General features: G+C 38.9%; 2 protein-coding genes and 2 long non-coding RNA genes across 7 annotated transcripts; 3 read left to right on the top strand and 1 right to left on the bottom strand.

The window, feature by feature from the left end:
- Nucleotides 1-198: 198 nt before the first annotated feature.
- Nucleotides 199-4,930, top strand: LOC307016850. Its single transcript, XR_013801939.1, has 3 exons — nucleotides 199-297; nucleotides 3,675-3,757; nucleotides 4,473-4,930. It is a non-coding gene; the product is annotated as an uncharacterized lncRNA (long non-coding RNA).
- Nucleotides 4,931-5,312: 382 nt separating this feature from the next.
- On the top strand, nucleotides 5,313-9,653 carry LOC307016849. Its single transcript, XR_013801938.1, has 8 exons — nucleotides 5,313-5,491; nucleotides 6,186-6,255; nucleotides 6,350-6,451; nucleotides 6,629-6,727; nucleotides 7,239-7,350; nucleotides 7,513-7,680; nucleotides 7,818-7,966; nucleotides 9,346-9,653. It is a non-coding gene; the product is annotated as an uncharacterized lncRNA (long non-coding RNA).
- A 2-nt stretch (nucleotides 9,654-9,655) lies between these two features.
- Nucleotides 9,656-15,163, top strand: LOC307016846 (uncharacterized protein). 4 transcript variants are annotated; one of them, XM_079646181.1, is made up of 5 exons: nucleotides 9,656-10,467; nucleotides 13,663-13,727; nucleotides 14,047-14,114; nucleotides 14,365-14,408; nucleotides 15,030-15,163. In XM_079646181.1, exons 1-5 carry the CDS (start codon nucleotides 10,199-10,201, stop codon nucleotides 15,088-15,090), a joined length of 507 nt encoding a protein of 168 aa, XP_079502307.1. In that variant the 5' UTR covers nucleotides 9,656-10,198; the 3' UTR covers nucleotides 15,091-15,163. The 4 variants fall into 4 exon arrangements, 2 of the variants coding, with proteins under 2 accessions (XP_079502307.1, XP_079502308.1); XM_079646182.1 differs by having other exon boundaries at nucleotides 9,656-12,840; XR_013801930.1 differs by having other exon boundaries at nucleotides 9,673-10,467; nucleotides 12,690-13,727.
- Nucleotides 15,164-18,053: 2,890 nt separating this feature from the next.
- Nucleotides 18,054-26,736, bottom strand: LOC307015070 (general transcription factor II-I repeat domain-containing protein 2-like). Its single transcript, XM_079643442.1, has 2 exons — nucleotides 19,317-26,736; nucleotides 18,054-19,114 (listed from the first exon to the last, which is right to left on the bottom strand). Exon 1 carries the CDS (start codon nucleotides 21,148-21,150, stop codon nucleotides 19,321-19,323), a length of 1,830 nt encoding a protein of 609 aa, XP_079499568.1. The 5' UTR covers nucleotides 21,151-26,736; the 3' UTR covers nucleotides 18,054-19,114; nucleotides 19,317-19,320.
- Nucleotides 26,737-27,472: the final 736 nt, after the last annotated feature.

The raw sequence follows: 27,472 nt of genomic DNA, 5'->3' as shown, positions 1-27,472 counted from the left end.
TATTAATTTCATGATGATAAACATTGTGGAACAATTATGAAATTTTTTAATGGAGGGGGCGACGTAAAACTGACACAAAACAACAACAAAAATGTTGCCGAGCCAATTGGAGAGCTTCATCAGCAGCACGTGGTAAAAACCACCAATGAGCAGATACCAGCGAGTCGTTTCCCATCAAGCATTTCGCTTCCGCAGCCCGTGGAGAGGAACTGCGCCGCCTCGCCGCTCCTCGCTCTCAAGGCTGCGGGCGTCTTTGTCCCGCGAGATTTCAACGTCTCATGTAGGCGATCCTCCAGAGTAAGTGGTTATGGCTAGAAAGGATCCGTCTAATGTAAATATGACGTCACGTTCTCGTTCTAACTCTCGTTGTAATCGGAGCGGCTCGGTTGTAATCGGAGCGGCTCGGAAGCGCAGTCACGTGGCTGAATGTTTACGTTTGGGATGGCGAGAAACTAAACTATATTAAATATGTAAATACTTGTTAGCGGTCTTGCTGTTGAAAGAAGAATGACAACACTGTAGATCAGCAACACTATGGTTTATTTTGTATTCACAGGCAAGTCAACGTTGTTGCAGTAAAAGTCCCAAGATAGCTCCTGGTGCAATAAAATGTATGTTGCATGTTACTGCTGTAGATGTGTTTACCTCTTTTATATCCCGTTGGGTAGTTTAATCTGCAGCAATGCACCATATTCTATAATATCATCATATATGTGTAGCTTTGTCTCTGTCGTATCTTTCAAAAGTAAAGTGAAACAGCTGTTTTCAGCTTTGTGATGATGTATTTTCCAGCTGATCCAAGAGGCTTTTTAAACACCTTACTTGGCTTAAGAGGGAGGGGAATTTTCTCAACACATAAAGGAACACTTTATCCTTCAGTTTATCACAAACATTACATCAACACATTTGGAGATCCTAATTTGAATCCAGTCTGTAATTTGATATTAAGGTTTTAATAATGAAATGAGGTCATGAATCGAGTTCAAGGTTAAGATCATCTTTATTATCCTATGTACAAAAATGAACATACAACATTAATATAACAGTAACGAATAAAACAAAATAACATTATGCAACTCTGATCTTCTTGCTGATACTTTTCAAAGTTACTTTTACATTTGCTCTACTTCTCCTGCTACTGTTTGCTCTGCTTTCAACTTCTCTTTCAACTCTGCTCTTTACTCTGCTTTCCCTGTTTCCTCTGTTCTCCTCTCTTCATCTTCTCCTCAGACTATCCTCCTTTTGCTGTATCCTCTCCTCTCCTGTTCTCCTCTCCTCATACTCTCCTCCTTTTGCTGTCTCCTCTCCTCTGTTCTCCTCATCTCCTCTCCTCCTTTTGCTGTTAGATATTTAGACTGTAATGACAGCTTATGATATACTTTTTATAACTACATCAATCACATGCAATGGATTCAAAAGGTTGTTTTACTTAGCACCTCTTTACAGCTCCAAGCTTCCAACATTCACCTGGCGGTGGTGCCTTGGATGAAAACAACTTTTGATATGATACAATACAACAACAATAGTTAACACCTATCCACAGCAATAAGCACAATGAGAAGACTAATGGTCTCTTTTATATCAGTTTCTATTGGAGTGAAATGAACTGTGCCATGTCACATAGGATTGGAATGGATGATTGGCTGTGTTTTGTGAATATAGAGGAGATGGCAAAAGTAAATATACTTTGTTCTTACCTAAAGCATCTATCCTCCTCTTCGTACCCCTGCCTGCTCCTCCCGCATTAGACTCTGGGGACTTAGCTTTTAAAATCTTGTTCAAGCTGTCCACTCTGTAGTTGGATCTCATGACCTCAGCTTTATGACCCACCCGGCCTGAAAAAGGGTGTCTACGATGGCTGGTACTGAGAGGTGTTATGGTCCTCTTCTGCCTTTTGTGTTTGAGGGGGCGTGAAGGTGAGAGGAAGACTACTGTCATGTGGGGTGTGTTGCTTTACGTCCTCCAAAAGATCATTTAGTCTTGATATCACTGTACACATGAACGTCTCATCCTGTAGGTGGTATGTGTGCTCAGTAATTTCCCGCAATAAGGTCCCACACTGCTGTCGTTTCCTATCTCTTGAGGACTTTGAGTGGTTACCACTGCTCTGATTACAACGAGAGTTGGAACGACGTCTCTTCTCGATGTTCCCGCGATCTTCCCGCGTCCCGCCCACCCCGACCCTTTCCGATTACAGCCGAGCCGCTCCGATTACAACGAGAGTTAGAACGAGAACGTGACGTCATATTTACATTAGACGGATCCTTTCTAGCCATAACCAGAGTAAGTCGGACAAAATGACAAACCATAATGCAACGCACTAGCAAGACGTTGATCGAAATTGCGCAGGTCTCGCTTGTCTCAAACAAGCCTAGTAACTTAACGTCACAGCAGGCGTAACAACAGCCGGTGTTTCTCGTGAGGGTTTTCCCCGGGAAACAAACGCAATACACACAAACGCAAAATTACACAAACACACACACGTATACACACACACACACACACACACACACACACACACACACACACACTCGCAAGCTTCTCCCCGACCAGTAATTCAAACGAAAATATCTTCCCTCCGTAGTATTTTGATCATTTTCTCCGCTAATAATCAATCAGATCGATGGATTCCAGAGAAGAGAAAACTTTGAAGCCTTTTTCTCAAAATGATGACTCTGTGACAGTCATTATATAATGTGACATATTTCGCTTAATATTTGGAGTACAAAAACAATCCTGATATCATTAGAAAGCTAGGAATATCCTCTTTCCAGCAGTGTATACAACTCAAAATGTGTCTTCGGGTAAATGCGACTGATTTCGATAGAGCAGGTCACATTTTACCACTTCCGGTTCCTTCGCCAAAAAGCAATGCAATTTCTCCATAGGATCCATAGGATATGGGATATATAGGATATGTAATTTATCATTTAAATCATATGTACATGTGGTGCTTTTAACCTAAACGAATAGTGTATAGATAGATACTTTATTCATCCCAAATTGGGAAATTATTTCGTTGCAGCCCAGTGTTATTGGACATTACAAATTAATTAAAAGTATGTAGGAGGAATATAAAATACAAAATACAATACAAATAATTAGCATAAACATCGAATATATTCATATCAACAGTAGCTCGAAAGAGTATCTGAATAATAGAAATATAAAAAAATGTGTATTACTCTATAATAAAAATCGAAAAGAAAATTATGAATAAAACTGAATATATGAATATTTACTTCAGGAACATAAGAGCAATTTAATATTAAGTACTAGTTTGACTACAGTAGAGTCTCTATCTCAAAAAACATGCATTATATCACGCAATAACAGATACATTTTATGAACAAACATGATTTGAGGTTTATGATGATAGCTAATAGAAAACATCTTATCATGCCAAAAAAAGATTACACAATACGTACTGACTATTACCAGAAATTGAAAGTTATTTATGGTATTATACTGGAATTTGTGAATTTTAAAGTGCTACTAATTGAACTTTTATATCACACTTAACATTATTTTGAAGTTGAATTCAATCAACATCATTTGGATTATATCATTTGACTTTAGTAATCATACATGGTTATATGGAAGAATTTTAGTTTTGTGTCATGCCAATAACTATATGTGATACATGTGATGTTTTTGTTTTGTTCATAATGTAGCAACGATGCCAGGTGGATCCACAAAAAGACAGTGCCCCCATTGTTTGGAAAAATCAAACTGCGCAAATCGTAGATGCACAAAGGTAAATATAACTATATATATGTCTACTAAAGTATTCATAATACAGTCTATTATACTGTCTCTCGGACAAAACCATTTTCATACATAAATGGCAGTTAGTTTTGCCTATAAATATCTCATTGTTTTCTGCAAAACCCAATACAATAAAAGTGGCGAACAAAGTGGTGACTTTTTTCTAACAAAAGCCGGAAAGAGTTTTGTCACTCCACAAATGTGCATCACAGTATAGGTGTTTTTTAGAACATTACATTTACTGCATGTGCCTGTTCCATTGAAAATGTCCGTTTGACTGTTGGTTCTTTTAAATAACAATATTTTGATTTAAAAAAATGAATAATATTTTATTATGATTATATATGAGGCCATATAATGGACATTCATAGTGTCAATTAAAATATGAATTGCTACAAATAGTTAGATAAAGTGAATGTAGCCCCTCTGTATACTGTTAATTAGATATCCTAACTTGGTTAGCCTGCTGAATAAATGATCCGGTACATTTACTCGGTAGCATATTTTGTCAGTCTGTACAATCAGTTGAATTTAATTGATTTTCCGATTCATTTTTTGGGGAAGTATTATATTATATTAAATTATATATATGGTTAAAAGAAAGAAATAAGCAATACTTTGTTTCCCAACTGTTTATAACTGTCTTTCTATCAGAAAAAGTAAGTATGTCCTTCCTACTCCCTCTTTCCCTCTCACTTCCTCAGTGTGGGAAGATGTTGGAGCTGAAATCATGGCACACGGCCCGTATGAAGGATTTCCGGCAGAAAGCAAAAGACTGGGCCCAAAAAGTACACCGGTCGAGAAATCAATCGAAGATATTCGATAATTCTGCCCTGGTGGTAATAAACATTTTATTTTATTTTGGTCAGCCATTGAAGGTTACTGTCCCACAACATTAGAGAAATATTAATTGAATCTATATTGTACAGGGAAGGAACAACTTTTGAAATGTCATTCAATTATGTGTCAAGATTTCATTAACCCAAATGCATTTGCAATATTTCAATAATTAGCTAGTATAAATATAAAAAACGATACATTGACTTTAGCCCTGTCAACATTGTTTGCCATTCATCCCCACCCCCCAAAGCAATTTTAGACTAAATGTTCTGACTCACCAACCAACATCAAAGAACTAGTAGCGACGTATGGTATCCTCACGTTGCCTACGTCATATGGAATGCCATTTAAGCCAAAATTAAATAAATAAATAAATACATAAATAATTAAATAAATACATATATATATAAATATGCCTATGAAATAAATTCTGAAATACATAAATGAGGCTATAAATATGTATACATGTACATTTAAATACACATTTATTTATTTCATGGGACTTTTATTTCATAATGACACATTTATTGATTTATTTCAAGAGACTTTTATTTCATAATGACACATTTATTTATTACAAGAGAATCGTATTTCATAATGACATATTTATTTATTTCAGATGGCTTGTATTTCATAATGACGCATTTATTTATTTCAGGTGACTTGTATTTCATGATGAGACATTTCATGATAAGACATTTCCATTCCTTATATGCAAATGAACGGGGCTCACAGATCCAGAGACCCAGACCAAAGCAACAGCACCACAACATTGACACTAACTGGTTCTTATCTGGTCCGCCCAATGCTGCTCTTCTGAGAGCAACCGCTCTGACAGCTCTCTCTAGTCTCTACTGGGAAACAGCTAAAAGTCCTTCTGGAGGTAAGCAATGCAACACAATTACACCCAGTCTGAGAGTAAAATATTTCTCGAAGGTTCGTTTTGCTTTCTTACAACGTTAAGTTAATGTTAACGTAACCTTAAGTTTGCTAGGAGGCTATTGTTACGAGCTAGCTGTCTTAGCTAACAACAGTTAGCAGCTAACGTTTTCTGCAGTTTGTGTTGCCCCTGAAAAACGTGATGTAGTTATTAAGGGTATGTTAAATTAACGTTATTTTACAAGTTGAGAGAGTTAAGTTGTGTTTAAAATCGTCAATGTAATGCACGTTAGAGGTTTTTAGTTGGACATGAAGTTAGCTAACGTTAGCTAACTCTACCAGGTTAGCATGTTAAGCTGTACTTTCTGTGGCAGCTAACTTAATACAAAGAGGGGTTTTGTGCTTCATTGCAAACTTTTCTTTGTTAATCTACCTGAAACTGTAGGGACAGTTTGTTTCTACTCAACTATACAGACCATTGTTGAGGAGATGCAAAACATACTGTACATGAGTTGGGTCCAACATATACCTTGAGTAATGTTACTTTGCTGCTAAAAATGAAACATCATTATCAGATGAGGACATCAGCAAAGTGTGTGAGTCTGTCAGGGGATTTGATCTGTTCTCTGCATGTCGTACACACTGCTCTGGTATTACTTATTTTGTAAAATGTAAGTCTCGCTCTTGTCATCGTTCAGGCTTCGCATTTGAACTCCTATGACTGGTTACGGACTTGAAGGGAACGCCTTCCTGACATCCAGGAAAAAGGTGAGATTCTAATACATTTGAAAGCCAAAAGCAAGTTATTGTTTTTAACTTTTTAAATATGATTGTTTTGGGGCATTTCTGTTTTATTGGACAGAGGCAGTAGAGATCTACTGGAAACAGTGGAGAGGGAGGAGATGATATGCAGCAAAAGGCCCAAGCGGATGGTTGCTGCTCCGTGTGGAACGTGTTCTATCAGGTAAAGCACTTTGGTACCCAGTTATTTATGGTATTGAGTTGGAATTTAGCCTTTGGAATGTCATTTCCAACAGTGCATTTTAAAGATTGAAAGATGTAAAGCTTGACATGATTTGGTCTTTTACTTAAGAAGGTGTTTGTCTTCCTGGGTTGTCTTATTTCCTTATCTTTCTTTCAGGTGTAACATCTACCAATGGTTGTACATGACAGAGACCTCCTCCACCTCTTTGCTGTCTTGCTAGTCAATCCTTCTGATCAGGTCATTTCCTAAATAGTGGTAAGTTTTACAGTTCAGTGTAAGTTAATTGAGCAACTTAATGCTTTACCGCTGTTGAATAAACCCTATATTGCTAGTAATTTTATTAAAACTACGATTTGTAAACTTTTTGATTCCAAATACAATAATATTTTTATTTTAATTGTAAAACATATCTTAACATCCATCAGCAATCAATACAACAAATCATCCAACACTAAACAGAAGAAATCAGGACCTATTTATTTTGATACAGCAGCATGTTTTGGGACTGCTCATTGATGTCATCAAGAGCCATTGAGTCTACTTTTTGTAGTTGGCCACTCAGAATGTTTATCATTTCTTTGTCTCTTACCATTCCTATAATCATTAGTTTTTTTATTGTTGATATTGTTTTGTTCTTTATTTTTGTTGTGAGAATCACTTTGCAATTGTGTAAGTGCTATATAAATAGTTATACTAATATTATTGTTTTTACCATCATTACTATTATTAATAAGGTCTTCTTTGTTTTCTTTATTTATCGCTGCAGAAAGGATCATGCCAGCCCGAATCAAACACCTGATCAAGAGCTTGTGAACCTCACTGCTGCGGACACCTGTGTGATATTCGACTCTGACTGGAACCCTCAAAATGACCTGCAGGTACGATATATATATCTGCTCTGTCTGTCCTAAAGATAGTTCAATAGGGCTACAACAACAACAGTCTTTCCGTTTATTCCCTCGGTTCTGTAAGTGTATATTTTCCCATTTAATGCTTAAAAACTTTGCTCTTTTGACCCCTCTTTTAATTTTTTATTTCAGGCTCAAGCTCGGTATCATTGTTTTGGCCAGTCTAAGGCGGTGAAGGTGTACCGTCTGATCACTAGAAACTATGAGAGGGAAAAGCTGGATAAAGCTAGTCTGAAGCTCGGGCTGGACCGTGCTGTCCTGCAGAGCACGAGTGGGAACAAAGAAGGCAACAACAACGGGGTGAGAAAAAGAAAATCTGTCATATTTCTAGATGCCAAGTCATTTTTGGGTCAGTCGCTGTTGCAGTACGCTTAGTTTATTTTCGAAAAGAGTTATCTAAATCCAATTGTGTAAATGTCTCTCTGCGTCGCCTTTAGCCGGTACAGCAGTTATCCAAGAAGGAGATTGAGGACCTCCTGAGGAAAGGAGCCTACATCATGGACGAGAACAACGAAGTCAATCGCTTCTGTTAGGAGGACATCGACCAGATCCTGCAGCGAAGAGCCACCATCATCACCATCACCAGGTATGTTCTTAGCAGCACTAGCAACTTGCTCTTTGTGAGATACCAAGTATTTGGTTATTTGAAATGTAATATTGATGATGTAATAATTAAAACTTGGGATGGGTACAGGGTCCCAGTATTAACGGGGCCCGGGGCTGAATTATTAAAGACCGTGGTACCGTTAAGGTCCAACGTTATCAATCTTTTTATCGGTACTGGAGACATTTAAAAAATAGATGTCATATGTATTATATCTACACAAACATTATATCGCAGTCTTACTGTTGCCAACTTCGTTTCTAATATGCAATAAGACTACAAAGTGCGTCTATGATTTATTTTCGATCTTTCCAATCCAGACAAGAGATCTCTCTCCCCTGTCGGTGTGCGAGGGGGTGGGGCAGTTTACACACAGAACCTGCTACATGCATGCAACACACACACACACACACACACACGCGTGCGCGTGCACACACAAACACATGGCGGAGAGAACTAAGCGCCCCGAGGGTAGTTATGTTACCCGTCTTGAGCATGGATGTATAATAAGAACTGGATACAGCGTTGGAGGAGGGGTCTCTTTCCTATGAGAGCTGCTCATTGGCGCATGAAGTCAAAATGGCCCAACTTTTGAGAGAGCGAAACGTCACAGATTACCCAGCATGCCTGGCTGTCAGAGCAGAAGAACCCGTTTGTGCGCTCACAGAGCATGCGCCCCTTAAGCCCCGCCCCCCGAGCACACACTCTCGGCTCACTAGAAAGAATGGAGAGAGAGAATAAATCTAGATTCGGCTTTTAGTGCATTTTACAACTTTAAGGACTTAATGATTCTAGGGCTATACAATAGTTCATACTGGGTAGTTTATTTAGTTTCAAAAAGATTATCCACCGATTTACAGACGTCTCTTTCCCAATGTTAGTCAAGGGGGAAAAGTATTTCTGGGCCGGTTGACGTCACAGACTGATAAGGAAATTGTTGTACCGCCGTTTGGATACAACGAATATTTTCCTCAGAGTCCGGCGCACTTCCTGGGGGCTTGGTCTCGATGTGGACAATGCTCGTTGCCAAAAGTGCAATAAGAATTTAGCATGTAAGGGCGGTAACACGAGCTATTTGTCTAAACATTTAGCAAAAGTGCACCACATTCAGACGGAGAAATGCACCGGGTTCGACTGTCTTTCTAGTAGCTCTGTAGCCCCATCCGTGAGTAACGTTTCAACGTCAGGTGTTATGTATGCTAGCAGCAACACACAGAGTTAACTCAATGATACAAACATGGGTTAATGATTAGAGGTAACTGAGTTATTTATTTTGTTAAAGTTACAGCTATTCTGTTTGCAGTTCTATCATCACATAATTTAATACGATTTGTTAAAACATTGTTGTTTCTTATTTTCAGTTTGCTTCAAGCAGTGGCTGTACGAGAAAGACGTGGAGGACCAAGAAATGCTGGCCAGATTGGCAACGACCGGAAGATACATAACAGAGAAGATAATGGATATTAACAAGAAAAAGAAAAAGAATGTTTATAATTTCTTTGTTGCTGTTTACATTTTTGAATTATATTTGTTATTTCTAAATCAAATGCATCTATTTTAGATGATATATTTATTTAGATGTAGGTTTTTTTTGTAATATTATTGTATTAAGTATAATTTATTAAATAAAAATACTGTTATGAACACTATACAATGTCTTTATTTTGATAATTACCAGAATACATTGTATATTTAATACTAACATAAGCTGGTGATAGATAAATGCTGGTCTGCTGGTATGCCAGCAGACAAATATTTATAAAGAAAGAAACAGAAGGGAGGAAATGATGATAGCTAGACTCAGAATAAATCACACAGCTTTGAATGGTACGATGCATGTCATGGGGAAAAGTAACAGTGACAACAAGTGTAGGAACTGTGGAGTTAAAGAAAATGTGGAACATCTATAAAGCTGAAAGAGAAAAACTAAAGGATAACGTTTTAGAGGCAGAGAGGGAATGGAGTGTGGTTGGTATTTTGGGAACAAAAGGAGAGGTAGAAAGAGCTACCAGAAAGGCACTGTTTACCTTTAGTGAAACTGGGGTAGGTACAATTATCTAACATTAGGTCAGGAAAGATCATAGATTGTTGTTTTCTTTTCTTTTCTTTATTATGTTTTTTCTTTATTTATTTTTGGATTAGATCATAGATACGTCCATGAGTTAAGAGATGGAATGATATGATGATTCACACTCATGTACAGTAGATGGCGGTATGCACCTTAAAGTTGTTTGCAATCCGCCAAAAAACCGAGAGAAGAAGAAGTCAACTGGTTTGCCAACGGACAATTTAGAGCAGGGGTCGGCAACCCCTGGCACGCGGCACCGTAACCAGTGGCACACTAGGAATAACTGGAATAAGTGTGCAAAAATATTTAAATTGTATTTTTGGATCCTGAACGACACCGCCGCCAGAGCGCGTCTCCCCGTTACCTGCAGAAGGAAGCCATGCACGCAACGCTGCCCCGCTCTCTTTAACTCCAGGTGACTTTCTGCCGCTTTCCTCCGTGGTGCAGTGCTGATCGTTTCACCACGGAGGAAAGCACTTCACAAATTGCAGTACCCATAAGGAGCTGTACAAATCCCGCAGTTGTTGCGTGGCTGTGTGTGTCTTTGGTTGAATGCACAGTGGCGGTCTGCTCATCTCTCATCGAAATAATATGCTACAAAGGGGCGGACTGGCCATCTGTGTGTTGAACGTTCCTGTCGGCTCCCAGACCGTAGTCGAGGAGGGCAGAAGCAACAAGTTTCAGCTTCAATAACCCACTTTAGCTTAAATGACTGGAGAGAGGCGAGCTCTTCTTGGGAGGCCGTTGCATTTATTTAGCTGTTCTTCTGTTTCACAAAATACATCACAGACCTCTGTTTTTCTGCTGCCTCGTTTCACTTCCAGAAACAACATACACACGTTCCCTCACTGTTGCTCTACCATCCACAAACACACATGCACAAGCCGCACCCCTCTCTCTCTCTCTCTCTCTCTCTCTCTCTCTCTCTCTCTCTCTCTCTCTCTCTCTCTCTCTCTCTCTCTCTCTCTCTCAAAGGGCCAACGATCTCATCTAAGCGTCTTTGAGTCGTGAAAAGCGCTATATAAATAAAATGCATTATTATTATTATTATTATTATCTCATTCTGCATGACCCTAATAACATAACATGTGTGCTCTGGAGAATCACAGAACGGGCGATTGTCCTTATTATTATGCCGTTTAAACCAATTATTTAAATGTATTCGTTAAGTTCGGCATCATGTAAGTTGCGCTGACAGGTCCACACACACTGCTTCCCCGCAGCGAGGCTCCCCCGCCCTCAACCCCCCCCCCCCCCCCCCCCGTTGATAACTGTCGATCGTTGGCATGCTGATAACAATTTTTTTTTTAAATGGCACTTCATATCAAAAAGGTTGCCGACCCCTGATTTAGAGTATCAGATTACAAGCGATGTCTGACTCTGAGAATGTAGTAGTTTGCCTTATAGTCCTTCTCCTCCATTTTCTTCCTCTTATCGAGTAGTCAGTGTGGTGCTGTTGCTTTGGTCTGGGTCTCTGGATCTGTGAGCTAACCACGCCCCGTTCATTTGCATATAAGGAATGGAAATGTCTCATCATGAAATGTCTCATCATGAAATACAAGTCACCTGAAATAAATAAATGTGTCATTATGAAATACGATTCTCTTGAAATAAATAAATGTTTCATTATGAAATACAAGTCTCTTGAAATAAATAAATAAATTTGTCATTATGAAATAAAAGTCCCATGAAATAAATAAATGTGTATTTAAATGTACATGTATACATATTTATTGCCTCATTTATTTATTTCAGAATTTATTTTATAGGCATATTTATATATATATATATATTAGTATTTATTTAATTATTTATTTATTTATTTAATTTTGGCTTAAATGGCATTCCATACATTTAAGCCAGATGGTCAAACACCACACAGATTAAAACCTACTGCCAACTCTCACTTACACTCTGTACCTGCATAAGAGGATTTTACTCTCCATAACAGCAGTAGGCAGAAGTATGTCTTCCTCATTTCAAAAGGGACAACAAAATACATAAGGCTCTAGAAATAAAGGCAATGTTTGTGATACACTCTTTAAAACATTTTCACAACACTCTCCACTCAGCTTCATGTTGGGAATATCTGAGTAATAGAACGACCAGATGAGATAAGAAATTAAAAGACTTTGTGTGAGCCTTTGGACTGTAGTAGTTAGTTTTCCTCAAGTCCGTTTTTCTTCTTGTGCACAGATTTCCTTAAGTTAGTTTATTTTGCAGACAGCTCTGCTGCCAATTCAACATGTTGAATCATCAGCAAAGGTTGTTGGGAATGGCAAAAAATGCCAATGATGCGGGACACACCACAAAAACATGGCCGACGGCCAATGCGGTGTGGTTAAGAGGTGTCTCCTTTGGTTCACTTGTAATGTGGTAGAGTGAATATAACTTCATGGCAGATGCTAATGAATGGCAAAACAGAACAGGAACACAATTGTCTCTTTAGAAAATAGTAGTGGTGTTGCTCTGATGGTTCTCTCTGATTAAGACATACTATAGAGAGTGGACTGCCAACTCCCTTTTTTAAAAGTCTTGCCTTTTTAACACTGCCTGTAAAAATCTATCTGTCTGTATCTATTTGTGTGATGTTTGTCTATATGTTTTTCCTTTTTTTTATACGTTGAAAAACTGAAGGCCCTTGGGTACTTTCCTCTCCTCTTCTGGGGGAAGTACCACAATAAAAATAAGAAGTGGACGGCCCAGCTCCAGTGCCCCTTCCAGCTGCCACTGGTAACCCATGTGGTCCTGGAAAAAATGGTTTGCCTTTTTGAAGGCTTTTTAGAAGGTAGTTCACAGCACATTCATGATGTTTTATTAAGTTTAATCCTGTATTGTGTACCTATCCAGATGGATCAGATAGAAATGTCAGTCAGATAATATTTTAGACAACCTAAATTGGTTTTGGGAAATTCATTTATTCCTTTTTCTTTGTTAAACTTTAATATTTTTTGGTTAATCATATTTTCAACCCTGCACTACATCTTTAATGTCTTGTTTGTCTGCTTTGTTTAACTTCAAAGCATGGGATCCTGAGACAGAGGGTCTAGGGCAGCATGAAAGGACTGGAGAAGAAGATGACCAGACAGAACAGGGGGAGGGAGGTGAAATGGATGAGACTGAGGGAACTACTGAGATGCAGGAGATGGAGACAGAAGGGGACATAGAGACACAGACAGACAGATTAGCGAGTGAAGGACTGGAGAGAGGAGAGCTGGAGGGACAGAAAGACTCAGAGGAAGAGTTTGGACCGGTGGTGGCAGGAGAGATGGAGGCAGGCAAGGAGAAAGAACAGGTGGTGGGAGAAAGAATAGTTTGAGGCAGAGAAAAAAGCAATCGACAGGTAGGTATCAATATAGAATATATGATGTAGAACAATGAGGGAAATCTTGACTCTATACAATATGAGATACAGAACGGTTAAAAAAAAGTGCCAGTGTAAAAAAAAAAGCAGCACCACCAACTGGCTTCCAAGCCAGAAGATTTTTCAATCTTTGCTTTTCCAACTTTTTCTTAAAATGTAAGTGTTCTCGCAAGTACTTCCCTGGTTTGCAAAGCACACACCACATGACTATTGCAATTAACACTTGTTTTTTGTTTCTCTTTATAGAAAGAGAGCTTTTAAAATATCAGCAAAAAAGAAGCGAGGCAAGAAAAAACAAAACAAGGAGGAAGGTATGAAAAAAAATACAGGCATTACAGATCTGTAATAAAAAAATATATACAACTTTTGAGATAATAGTAGTTCTTTTGATTCCTAAAAAAAGCGTTGTGGCACATGGAGATAATCTGTGGTTCACTATGTGGTCATTTGTGGTACCCAAGAGGTGCATTATGTCATATAAAGTATGGGAAAATTATGACATGCATTTGTTTGAGGCCTTACACCTTGAGGGTGTTTTTCAATTTGAAAACCCAACTTAAAAGTTTGCAAGACCATACATGATATCAAGTTTTGGATTTATGGACAATTTAATTTCATGTTTCTTTACAGTGTGTGAATATCACAGCAAACTGGACGAGTTTGCAGTGCAATCTGTGTCAAAGACACGTGAAAGTAAGGTTAGTAGCTATATTGTTTGCATGAAGTACACAACAGGTATGGACCTTCAACAAAACAAACATAATAGTTTTCAAATTGTTGAATTTTGTCAGAAATTCAACAATTACATGTTGAGCTGTTCTCTGGGAGGTCTTACATTAATCCAAACATTTACCATTTTAAAATCTTGGGGGATGAAATGCAATGAAGTATTGAATTATAAATTAAAATAATTAATATTTAGTTTTTGTCCTCTCTTCTATTTCAAAGGGCTGTAAAGAAGTGCTGGTCCATTGGCTGCCCTGCCCTGCATGGTAAGTTCAGATTTCTTGTTTAACTCAATTGTCAATAAATTGACAGTTCGGCCTAATTAATAATGGAGTGTAACGGGTACACCTGTATGTTTGTATACCTTATGTATGCCATGTGATCTTTGTAGTGTATCTGTGACTCTGGTTGTTCTATATGTATACCTGTGTTTATGTGTATTCTCTCGACTGCCCAAGTCAAATTTCTCCCAAGGGAGACAATAAATCTCTATCTATCTATTTAAGAAGTCAGTTTTGCCATGAATTGGGAGTTATTTAAGTTCATGTAATAAGCACCTGCACCAATTTAAGTTCAGAAATCCGAGAAATCAGGGTTGCTTTGTAATTATAGACTAAGAGAACTTAAAGAGGACATAGTCTTTTCATTTCCAGGTTCATTAGTATTACGTTTTCCCTGCTTAAATGTTAAAAAAGCTCTTTATTGTTCTCATACTGCCTGTGCTGCTGCACCTCTTTTCACCCTAGCAACCAGGATTTGAAAACAGACCGTTATGTGTATGGCCCTTCTTAGGGTTGAGAAGACATTTGAAAGGATTTTGTATACTCAACATATTTCAGAAATTGAAAAAAAAAGTTTTTGTTTTTTTTGCCTTGTTTTTCTTTCAGCAAAAAGACCTGGCCACCATCCTGGGAACCGCACATGAATATAAACATGACTGTGTCCTAAATGTTCGTCGTTGTGTTGTAAATTATGAAGTTCTGTTTACGAACTAGTTCATTTAAAAAATCTCATAAATAAATCATGTATAAATATATTTGAAATCAAAATAAAAGTATTTGTTTATAAAGATCTGTTTCATCATTTACAGTGTTAGCAAGGCACTCACCATATTGTTCAATACAGATGTGATTGATACAAGTTATGATTGATACAACTAGTAAATCTGTCAGATTTGACCCGAAGACAACAACCCAACTTTGTAGGCTGTTTTTATTCCTCATTGCTATTGATATCAATTAAGAAATCAACTTATAGGGACAACCATCTGTTCAGGGTCAGGAACTTTCCAAAAACGAAAGATCTTATAGGACAAAGTTTATTGCTCACCTCTGTCCGGCAGAATCCTCTTTCAGGTGTAGATTCTGAGACCATTTGGGACTCCAGCCTCAAGTATTTTGAATAATTGATTGTTTGATGGTAGGAGATCTTTAAGGTATCAAAACATTTTATGCCTTCAGATGTGGGCTTTATACCTTTTTTAACTACAAAATACACCAAAATATACACTGAGGGTCAGGATTACATAACACTGCTGTATTCAACCCGGTATCAGGGCAAGACGTGAACATGTGTGCTTTTTTCTTGGAAGTCACTGTTGGGGAAATATTTTCCAAGGTCCATAACTTTGACCCAGTTTATCAGTTCAAACTGTCCTGACTGAGCACACGCACCTGTAACCTTGGCTGCTGTGCTCTCAGTGTTCTGTCTCCCTGTTCCTGCCTGTTGGATCAGCTGATAGAGGAGTTATGATTTTATCTTGTTATCCACAATGTTGATTATTCTCTCTGAACTAGCTAAATACATGGGTCTAGGGTAGAGTTCTTCAGATTTTACGTGGCAACTCTCCCGTGCAGTCAGAACCTCTGGCTGCTGTGACTTGTGATATTAATTCTCCGGACGATACTCCTAAATAAACCATCAGTGTTTGACATCAAAGCTCCTGCTCTCCTAATGTCTCTGTGTGACATCCATTGCTACAGAGGTTTCCATTCGGCTGCATTAAATATTACACATCTGCCATAGTTCTTTATTTATAGAGCCCTGACGAGAAGACTTCTGGACCAGCTGAATAACTGCCGCCGAAACTGAATACGTGACGTGGATCATAAATATATCAACAATTAAACAACATCTTACATTTATTTTCACAAAATACGTCTCCTTGCAATATAAATACTAATTCGGCTGAATTTTATATTTGATATATATTTGGTAGAGAGGCTTTATTTACCCCATAATGGTGCACAGCTAGATAGATAGAAAAGGACACCTAGTGGTTAAAGCACGCCATTGAATATTTTAGGGGGAAAGTAGAAATGATAGAAATATAGAAAGAATAGAAAAAATCAAGAAGATGCTGTAAGTGATCTCTACAATAAAACTGTTTAGTGGTCTAGTTAATACAACATTTATCAAACATAATATTACTATTAACTTTATTGTGAAATAAATACACACAGCATACAATGCCATAATAACACAATTTGTATTATTAGTCTAGGACACGTATGCATGTATAACTTCTGAATATGTGTAGTTTTATTCAAGTTTTCACATAATTTTACAGGATATTGCTTTAATATTTCACATTAATATCTGATTTGCAGACAGAAAGGTATATCCGTCATTTAACGGTAAGATATTGAAATTCTGATTCCATAGATGTGTCTCCCATCACCCAAAACCCCTGAATATTCTCTCAACTCAGTAATTACATTCTTATATTCAAAGAAAATTAAAAAGTCCCTGTCTGTCAGCTTTGCACCGTTATGGTGTAAATACAGCCTATCTACCGATTGGATCAAATATAAAAGTCAGCCGAATTAGTGTTGATGCAAGGAAACGCATTGTGTGAAAATAAATTGAAGATGTTGTTTAATTGCTGATATATTTATGATCCACGTCACGTATGTTTCGGCGGCAGTTCTTTAGTTTGTCCAGAAGTCTTCTCATCAGGGCTCTATAAAGAGAGAACAATGGCAGATGTCTAATATTTAATGCAGCCGAACCATGTATTACAATGCATTTATGTGATGACTTCCAAAGAGAAAAGCAAGCACACTCGGAATAAAGTATTATTTTATTTTTAAAACATGTTTTCAGATTTCATATCGCATAAACACCATATCCCAACATGCTTTGCGGCTAAAACATCCAATCAGCTGAGGATCACACGTCACATCACTACGTTTGTTTCCGGTATTGTGTTTATGACGGATGTATTTTGTTATACACATATTCCTTCACATTTTAATTTACATTAAAGTATTTTGCGAGGCCTTCTAAAAATGTTTTAAATATAACTAGGGTTGTAGTTGAAGAGTTTGTAAATTAACATGAACCAAAGCTGTTGCATGGCAACGCAATCGCACAACGTCACGTCCAGTATTTCCACAACCACACACATCGATTTAATACATTTAAATTTGTTTACCACTGGTGGATGAGTTTTTACTTTGGGAGATATTTCCTATGCATGGCCTCAGATTAGTAAGCTTTTTAAAATAATGATCCAACTTGGATGTTTTAATGGGTATTGGGTACATTTTTGGTAATATTTGTATTAAACTTTATAGCCAATAGTAGCCTATGACAAGTGGTGACTATGTGGTTAATATTGTTGAATTGTTACTTTGATGTACTCAGTGTTAGAGCTTTACACATTACAACAGCGTTACACTGCCAATGTCTGTCTTTATTATCTGACCCTTTAAGATGTCCCTTACACTACCAGTGCTTTTTGGAAGAACTGTTGTCCCTCTCCCGATCCTCAACATAGGTTCTAGTTAGTTATCAATTATGTTACACATTGTTAAATATGTTCTTTATTCTCGCGTCCAGGAGAGAAGCTTTAAAATGAGACTAAATGGAGTCTCTGAAAAGATTCAAATGGGATACTTTAATTAAAAAAGGCGCGGTAGTGTTACAGACAGAATATTGTTCCGGCAGAAAACAGCTGTGATCTGGTTCTCCTGAGCAAGAAGAAGACAGCAGATCTCTCCTCCGGCGCTGCTATATATATCCTCTGCTGGCTCCTCCCCGCCAGCCGGCTCACCTCGTCTCCAATGTCCGTTATTGCATTTAAACAGAGGATAGGTTCTTTTCACATTCAATATATGCTTAACACGCCGTTTCTCCTCATATTCTCTTTCATCACTTTTCATTTAACACATTCTAAACGCTGTAATCAATACTCTAAACCAGGGGTCCCCAAACTTTTTTCTCTGGGGGCCACATTATCGTTCCTGACTGTGATGAGGGGCCGGGATCGATCATGTGGGCTGTATACTAGGCCACTGCCTGTTATAGCCATAATTTCTAGCACAAAATAGTTCATCATTACAAGTGATTTGCAAAAGAAGTGAGTACTTCACATGTTTTTCAATTTGAAATACCACAGGTATTCCTTTTATTTTCTAATAACAACCATGTAAAAATAGCAAGGAAAGGTTAGAAAAACATGGTGATTGACAGTTTATGAGTGATACAATAGAAATGGTAGGCCTATATTACAGTGAGATGAGAAATCATCAAGACCAGAAACTTGGTGAACAATATATCAACTAACCAACTCTTATTTGTATATTCAGGTGAGATTTTTTTTGTTCAAGGTGAAAATGCAATGAGCACCCAAACACTTTTACAGCACAATTATCATCCCTTTGAAATAGGAGATTGAGATGAGGGGCAGTGCATACAGAGGAGAAAGAGGAGAGAGAGGAGAGAGAGGAGAGAGAGGGAGAGAGAGAGACAACGATGGAGAGGCAGATGCTGAGAGAAGAGATTGGGAGGAGAGACTGAGCAGTAAACCCTCGGCAGGTTAAACTAGAAGAGAGTAACAGAATGGGAAGTCAGCAATATGTGCAGTAGGTGAACTGAATTGGTACTTGTAGCCAGGGTGGAAGAAGGATGGATGGGCAGTGATCTTTGAGGTCAGCAGTTGCAGTCCCCTCTCTTGCTGCCTGGAAACCTGGCATAAAGGGATGACATTGGACACATTCAGTAAATTACATAAATATGCTGCCTGTTGTTCCTTGTGATGTGATTTTACAAATACAGTGTAGCATTATTCATTCAAATTCATTAAAAACATTCATCATATTTCATCAAAAAAATCATAGTTCATGTTTACAGCCATATAAAATTGTAATAGTTAAAATCAGTATATTTACCATATCAGTGTGAACTGTGTGCTTGCTTCTGGCTGGTGAGAAGTCCGATGTCTGGGTGTAGCCTAGTGGTTGCCAGTCTCAAAGTTTGATGCAAATGTTCATCTGACAGTCTGTTCCTCGTTGGATTTTTTATTTGCTTCATGCGGGAAAACGTCTGCTCGCAGGTGTAGGTGCTGCCAAAAACGGTACACATCTTCAGAGCATGTTGTTTAATGTTTGGGTAAGTGCCCTCTGGTAGCTCAGCATAGAACTCAAGGAGGTGGTCAGGCTTGAATGCGTCTTTAAGGACATCACAATTCTGCAGCTCGGCTAGTTCAAACTGAAGAGAGGGAAGTGCGTCGTCAATGTCAGCAGCAAAGGGGTTCTGGAACAGACTTATGTCTTTGTTGTTGACATGAAGCTCGCGGAAGCGCACACTGAACTCTCGCTGCAGCATCTCCAGGGCATCTTTGCACTTCGCGACTGGGAAAGGGGCGGCTGGTTTCTCGGCGCAGTAGCTTTGGGTGGCAGGGAGATGTGTGAAGTCCAGCTTTTGGACCTGTCGCACAAGGAGCTGCAGTTTGACCTCGAATGCTTTTATGTGGGAATACATGTCGCTGATGAGATTCCCTTTGCCTTGGAGCTGTAGGTTGAGGTGGTTCAACAGTTCAGTCACATCAGTTAAAAACGCGAGGTCCCATTTCCACTCCGGGTCGGTCAGCTCCCGTACCGTTTCACCTTTAGACTGGAGGAAGGTGTTGATTTCGGGCAGCAGGTCGTAGACACGGCGCAATACTTTGCCTCGACTTAACCACCGGATTTCGGTGTAGTACAGCACATCCTGGTGAGCAGACCCCAGCTCGGAGAGAAAGGCCTGGAACTGCCTGTGTTTCAGCCCATTTTTCCAGATGTAGTTGACACAGTGCACAACCACCTTCATCACAGACGCCCACTTCAAAACTTTGCAGCACAGCGCTTGCTGGTGAATCAGGCAGTGGACTTGAATCGGTGGGGCGAGACCTCGTTCCTCGAACTCGCCGTTCAAGCGCCCTACTAGACCCCTCGTAGATCCGACCATGCAAGGCGCACCATCTGTAGTGACACTGGCAAAATTAGCCCATTGCAGACCAAGTTCGCCCATTGTTTTGCACACTTCGACAAAAAGGTCTTCTCCAGTTGTTGTGCCTTTTAGGCTTCTCAGTGATGCCAGCTCCTCTGACACTTCAAAACGTGTGTTGACTCCACGAATAAAAATCAACAGTTGTGCCGTGTCCTGTACGTCATTACTTTCATCCATGGCTAAAGCAAAACACTTGAATTCTGCGGCTCTCTCTCTCAGTTGGTCAAACACGTTTCCCCCCATCTCCTCAATTCGTCTCGTCATCGTTTGTGCTGAGAGACTCACCCCACGGAAGGCATCTGTCTTCTCGGGACACACCTCCTCGGCCACAGCCAGCATCATGGCCTTCCCGAATTCTCCGTCTGTGAACGGCTTGCCGTGGGTAGCCAGTAGGTTAGCTACTTTGTAGCTAGCTCGGACAGCAGCCAGGTTGACCCGGGATTGACGAAGGAAGGCATCCTGTTGAACAGCTAGTCCGCCTTTCAGACGCCAAACCTTATCATCTCTCGCTAGCCCGCTCAAGCTAGCATACTCTCTGTGCCGGGTTTCGTGATGGCGGCGAAGGTTGAATTCTTTAAACACGGCCACATTTTCTTTACATATAATACAAATGGCACGGTCCTTCCATGGAACAAAAAAAGAATCCTTGGTCCATTGTTCTTTAAAAACCCGACACTCTCTGTCAATTTTCCTCACTTTACTGCACGCCATTACACTGCTGTTCAACTGTAGCATAATATTTTCTGCGCATGACTTCGATCAGCTTGTAAGGTGGCGGAAATTTGGTCATAAACATACGTCATATAAATAATACAGACACATATTAAATTATATAAAATATAAATGGTTAATAAAAAAATATTTTAGTGTTAAAAAAACAAGATGCAAATGTAACAGATGTCAACCAGAATGTTACATAACGTTGCTTTTAAAGCGTGATAGAGGCGCTGGCGATCTGATTGACAGTTCCACTGTTTGGCTCATGGCCACTACCAGATCCGCTCTGGCCACTACATACTGACGGCCTCGAGTTCTAATCTCAGGTGACGGAATGAACAGCGATTACCGCCCTCGTTTGGAGAGTCATGTTATTATTTCACAAAACAAGTTGGACAACTAAAATAAAATATTTTAAAAAATATTTTATAATTTTTTTTTTTTTTTTTTTTCTTCTTTGGGCCAGTTCAAATGGTGAGGTGCAGAGAGGTGGAGGGCCGGTCAAAGGGGCGTGGCGGGCCGTATGCGGCCCGCGGGCCGTAGTCTGGGGAACCCTGCTCTAAACAATACTTCTCGGCTCGTTTGGTTGCCGGTCATTCCGGATGTTGTCACATGCTACTCTCGTCTGTAAACAATAATGTATTCAAATAAACTGTACTTTCATTTAATATTCAACATGGTAGTATCTCGACATCTATCGTTGTAGTGTTAAATCAGTAGGTTTCGGTTTTCACCACACCAAGTCATTTCGCTCCTCAATTCACCTCTTTAGGAAATCGTATATTAGCCACATGCTACATGCTAACCGTAGATGAAGGATTTTCAGAATAAAAGCTTAACTGCTTGTGCACAAGAATTTCTGGTTTTTCAGTATAAAAGAGCGTTTGAACTGACGGTATGTTTAAGCTACATTATACCATCAAAACATTGATTTTAATTTCTAACAGTCCCTCCTTACACACCTAAAAGGTGTGTATAATACTGAAATCAATGAGTTCTTCATCTGAACTTTGCATATTACATATCTCATATTAACAAACATACAATCAAATGGAATGGTTTCACAGCCGGCTTTACAAAAATACAAAATAAATTCTTGTCTGTGTTCAAACATAAAAGTTTTCCCTTGTGCATAACTTCTAGTGTTTACATTCAATATCATTCTTCAAAATAGCAGCAATGGCTTGGTATCAGAACATTTCTTCCTCCCTCCTTTCACAGAAACCGTTCTCATACCACGCTCAGTGTTAAGGCACTTGTTTTTACAAAGTGAAAAGAAACAAACCATTTTAGAATAGCAATGATTTATACAACATGAAATCTACCATATTAGAATAGTATAAAATAATAAAGTCAAATAAAATGGACTATCTTAGAATAGTGTAAAATTAATTGGAATAATAAAAATATACTATCTTGGAATAGTATGAAGTAAATTGAAATGGATTCACTCCATTTTAATTTTGCTCACTTCTTCACATGATTTCATCATTTAAAGAATCACATCGGCTGGACATTCATTGATCAATCTCATCTCCGAACATCCATATCATTTAAACTAACTCATCATTGTCATCCACATCTGTATACGGGGTGGGTCGTCTTGTTCTGCTAGCATTTGTAACTGTCTCCTCCTGAGAAATTTACCCTCCCTCCTTTCATACCATTTAAGGTATGAAAGTAATATGTTCTCTAGAAGGGGCCGTTGTGCGTTCTACTCTGGGGTACGGCATTCTAGACAGTCATTTCTGGGAGAAGATTTTGGTCAGTTACAACAGTTGTAGAGTTTCATCACTTAAAAGTTCCTACTCAGTACCTTTGGGTGGTCTGTTCTAATGCAGTGATAAAGTCCCTGAAATGGTGTGAAAACCGGTGGAATATCAATAACTCATTATACCAATTTATTTTCAATTATGGTCTACTTAAATAACTATGCTAACCCCTTTTACAGTGTGTGGAACCTTGGGTGCCCGAGCATGTGATAATTACTCCCTCCTTTAACAAGGATTTTAAAAACAGAGGTCATTTCATTAATGGTTTGTAGTTTAATTCAGGAATTTACACCTATGGCAGATATGTTTCTCCTTTAAATAACATCTCTAAAAGTCAGGTCATCTGGTGAATGGATGACCTTTAGGAGCTGGTGGCGCTTGTCTTTTAAAACTCATACTCTGGTGCCGTGCGCTCCCTCTGAAGCTGCAAGTAAGATTTAAAACATCTGCAGGGTGGGTTGAGCGACCCCTTCTCCCTAAACGATGTTTGTTGTAACAAATATGTACCATCACAATGAGTGATCCAAGGCCCCGCATGTATTACTCCCAACTACATTAGTTTTTTTTTTTTAAATTAAACTTTGCTTTCGCTCTTTGCCCAGTGTCATTTTAAAACTCTACATCTTGGACGAAAAACAAATGTTATTTCCACCTTAATCTTCCCTCCTGAGGTAATAACCATGCTACAATGGAGAAATCAATACTCTAGATTGGAACACCATCTTTGGCTTGGTACTAGCTCTACCTTTAACATTTTCCATACAAATAAAGATTTGTCTGCTTTTATAGAGTGGTTACTAAAACCATCCCTTTAAACTGTAGGTCTATACTGTAACAAGTTCAATCTTCCCCAAATTCACACATGAATAAAAAAACTCTTAAAGAATAATTTGTTCATATGATGAAAAGATTGAAAAATATGTTCTACCCTCAGTGTGTTTTTAGGGTTATTTAATAGTTTCCTCTTTTTTCTTTATAAATTCACCAATTGATTAATTCATGGCTGATAAATCTTTTTCTTTACGTATTTCTCGTTGGTGAATAAGTGTGTTTATGTGTAAACTCACTCACTCCCGTTTTCCTTCTCTCCCCCTCTGGTTGTCAAGCCACGACCCCCTCACGTTCTGCCGGACCATGCCAACTCCTCCGTTCTTTCCTCTCCTCCGTCCACCTTCTCCTCAGTCCATCCGCTCTTGGATCCTTCCGCTGTAACTCTTTTCAGTGTCCCATCTGCTTTGCATTTCATCTCCTCCTTTACAGTCTCTACTTTGTTGCATGGAGGGCGTATTCTGCTCTCATGTCCCACACTCTGCTCTTGTGCCCAAATCTTGTGGCTCAGCTTGGAACTTCATGTCCTGTGGGGGACCGATGAGAGTGTGCCTTTTTATGTCACCTGGTTTTGGTTCTTGGTGCCTCAGGTGGAGATAGTTCTGGATGCAGCGTTGGAGTTGTTGGTTCAGCTCTGGTTCTCTGTCTGTTCTATGGAGGAGGAGGAGTCTTCCGTGGTGAGGTCTTTTGTCTGCTTGGACGATGGGGTCGTAGCGTTCTGACAGGCGGAGAGAGAGAGAGAGAGATCTCGGGACGCATTATCTATAGTTAATTCTAACACACTGAGGTAAAATAAATCCAACCTTTTCCACTCTATTTTCCTAATCTTAATATCCATCTTAGTTGTTAAATGCCATCTAAACACAATTCATGTCTACTAATAATTTTACCATATCCCTAAACATTGCCTTCACCCACTGTAACATGTTTATTCCAATTAACTCTTTCAGGAAACCATTTTCTTCTATAAATTTAAATACCTAGATGTTTCAAGCACCACATATTTCACACACTATAAAAGAACGTCTCCATATTTTCTCCATCACTTTAAATCTCACTGTTATTTAGAACCGTAGTAACTTTTGTGACTGGACATATCTGCAATGCACTATCTGCTGGGGAATCTTGTTCATAGAGTTTGTACGTACAAAGCTGTACTTGTGGGTTAGTAGCCTGTGTCTAACAATCATTTTCAATAATTGTGCTCAGATCACCGATCGGTTGTTCATAGCTTAACAGGGGGTGTTTCTGGTACAGACTAAAACATGGATTCAGTGTATTTAGAGATTCCCCTAATCTGTAAATCCCCATCACTTACATATCCCAATCACTTAAACCCATCTCATCATTTGATACAAGAACTGCATATAAGGGGGTGAATCATCTTGATTATAACCGCCTCTTGTTTGGGACCGAGTATTTCTAACTCCTCCTCTTGTTGCTCAGCTGATCTTTTGGCTCTGGGGATAAGTGAAAGTCTCTGAAACACAGCTGGAGTCTTGTTAGTGATGTGGGCATTCTATGAGTGAACTAATGGATCCATGTCTTACATAATATTGTACTCCCCTTCCAACCAGAAAGGTGCCAAGTGTAATGAGCACAATCAACAATGCTATTCTGACTCTTATCCCTAGGGGACCCCACAATTGGTTTGGCTTTGTTCTCATCATCTCTATTTTAAACCTGGTTGTGTCCGTTACAGAATTTAAATAATGAGTACAAAAATAACATACAAAAAATTGGACTCTTTTTCAGATGTAAAACAAAAAATAGGTATTCACATTAATGTACAATCTATAAAAATCTATAGACAATTTGTCTTTTGAGCTGTTTCTATCTTTATCTTATTTCTATTTATTGTTTTGTTCCAGCTCTGCCAAATCAGTCCTAACTCCCAATAATGTTCTGGAAGTTGCCAGTGAAGGGTGACAATGTGTGAGGTGGTGTCAATTTGCTCCTTTTTCTTTACCTTTAAACCGGAGCGCGTGTGAAGTTTGTTACAACCTTTCATGCTTCCGTCCACCGGGGATCAGCCCACTGTCTTTTGTGAACTTTCACCCTCACCCAATCACCTGGCCGAACAGGAGTCTCTTCTGGTGTCTCGTCTGGTATCTCTGTAGTTTTCCTAGCCTGCTGTGTAGACAAAACTTGCATAATATTACTCAGAGTTCTGACATATTCATCCACTTCTATTTGTCTAATATCTAAAACTGGACCACTCCCTCCTTGGAGAAGGCCCGAGCTTCGGCATACCTCTTGTTGACTACATGTTATTATTTATTAACTACAACGTCACTGAAATCAACATATCTGTATAATCATGACACTCCCTCCTTTGAGCATAAAATGCTCAATTAATATTGCAATGATTACCCTATTCTGTACAGGACATGTAAAACTCATAACGTTGCATTAAATAAATATAACTTCTCCGTGTACCCACAAGGGGTACAAAAATATCGTATGATTTATGGTTTTCTGATGGTATAAATGCATATTCACTATAAAAAAAAATCAGCAATTAGCACTTCTAATAGTTTACTTGTTTCAATAATGGCTTTTGTAATGGTATTATGCGTCATCGTTGCTGCGAAAAACAATACCTCTGGTGTCGCTAATGCGTCTCGATAACTCTAGGATTAGAGGATTGGTTGACACTGCTGAACTAACATATGATAAAATAATATTTCTCCAAACTGGAGGGAAAATATGAACTATTCTCTCAGAGAGTGACCTGCATGAAGGGCTGGTGCCCCTCACTCAAATGAGATATTGCCTTACGCACAACACCACAAATCAGTAAAGTTACTCAAGAATAAATAAATAAAGACTGATTCTTGAAACTGTTGTAAAAACCCTACAACTTCTTCATCCAAGCTCTCAATCAGTGTTATGTTATTTAATCTGCGGCTCATGCCTTAAAACAGATACTTCAGACCGATTATAAAATTGTGTTTATGAGAAAAATGTAATCTGACTCCATAAATCAAATAATTGTTTGATTAAAAACTGCACTTCTGGCTCACAATAAATGAAGTTCCCCTTTAAACACAGCCCCGGTCTTCTGACGGGGTCCATCTATGTACTGGCTGGAAAATGTTGGGCCAGTCTCCGTTGCTCCGTCACTGTTCTCCCGTTAACAGTCACTCTCTAGTTCTGCTGGGTTCTTGTTGACTTCTTTACTGGTTTGAGACAAGCGACCCTATCGGACACCTCCCTTTGTAGCCAGACTTCACCACAGCAGAATCGAGTTTCTGTTTTCAGGTCTGGACAGCTTCACGTCAGGTGTATCGCCACCCCTTGCATATTTTGGGTGGAAGCCCGTCTTCTTGACCTCACTAGTTGTGTGGACACAATAGTTTTCTGTGTGGGGGAACAACATCACTCGTAATGTATTTTCCTTCTCATAATTACAAAAATAGTCTGCTAAATGTTCTACTCTGCTACTTCTAATCTGTGGATGCTCTGTGTAAATGCAATATTCTACTCACTATCTTTTAAATAACATTCAACCTCTCCCTCCTGTGGTGACATATGTGGCTCTATGTAGCTGGATTTCCAAATACTCGTTCTCCAGTGGAGTCCTCCCACACTCCTTCACATCTCTTCAGGAAGGCATACATGTCTTCCCCCGGTTCTTTTCTCAGGCTGTTGAGGGCATGTAAACTCCGTGTTGTTGGGTAGATGTGACGAATAGCAACCCAATAATTCGACCTGATGTAGTTGAATGGAGTGTCATC

Source organism: Notothenia rossii (assembly GCF_949606895.1).
Source record: "Notothenia rossii genome assembly, chromosome: 8".
NCBI lineage: Eukaryota > Metazoa > Chordata > Actinopteri > Perciformes > Nototheniidae > Notothenia > Notothenia rossii.
The sequence above is the reverse complement of the archived record's forward strand: the minus strand, read 5'-3'. Positions and strand labels throughout refer to the sequence as shown.

Coding starts and splice junctions, on each gene's coding strand:
- LOC307016846 (XM_079646181.1), top strand. CDS start 10,199: ATGCACCTTAAAGTTGTTTGCAATCCGCCAAAAAACCGAGAGAAGAAG. Junction 10,468..13,662: donor CCCGCTCTCTTTAACTCCAG/GTGACTTTCTGC, acceptor TTCTCTTTATAG/AAAGAGAGCTTTTAAAATAT. Junction 14,115..14,364: donor CAAAGACACGTGAAAGTAAG/GTTAGTAGCTAT, acceptor TCTATTTCAAAG/GGCTGTAAAGAAGTGCTGGT.
- LOC307015070 (XM_079643442.1), bottom strand. CDS start 21,150: ATGCTACAGTTGAACAGCAGTGTAATGGCGTGCAGTAAAGTGAGGAAA.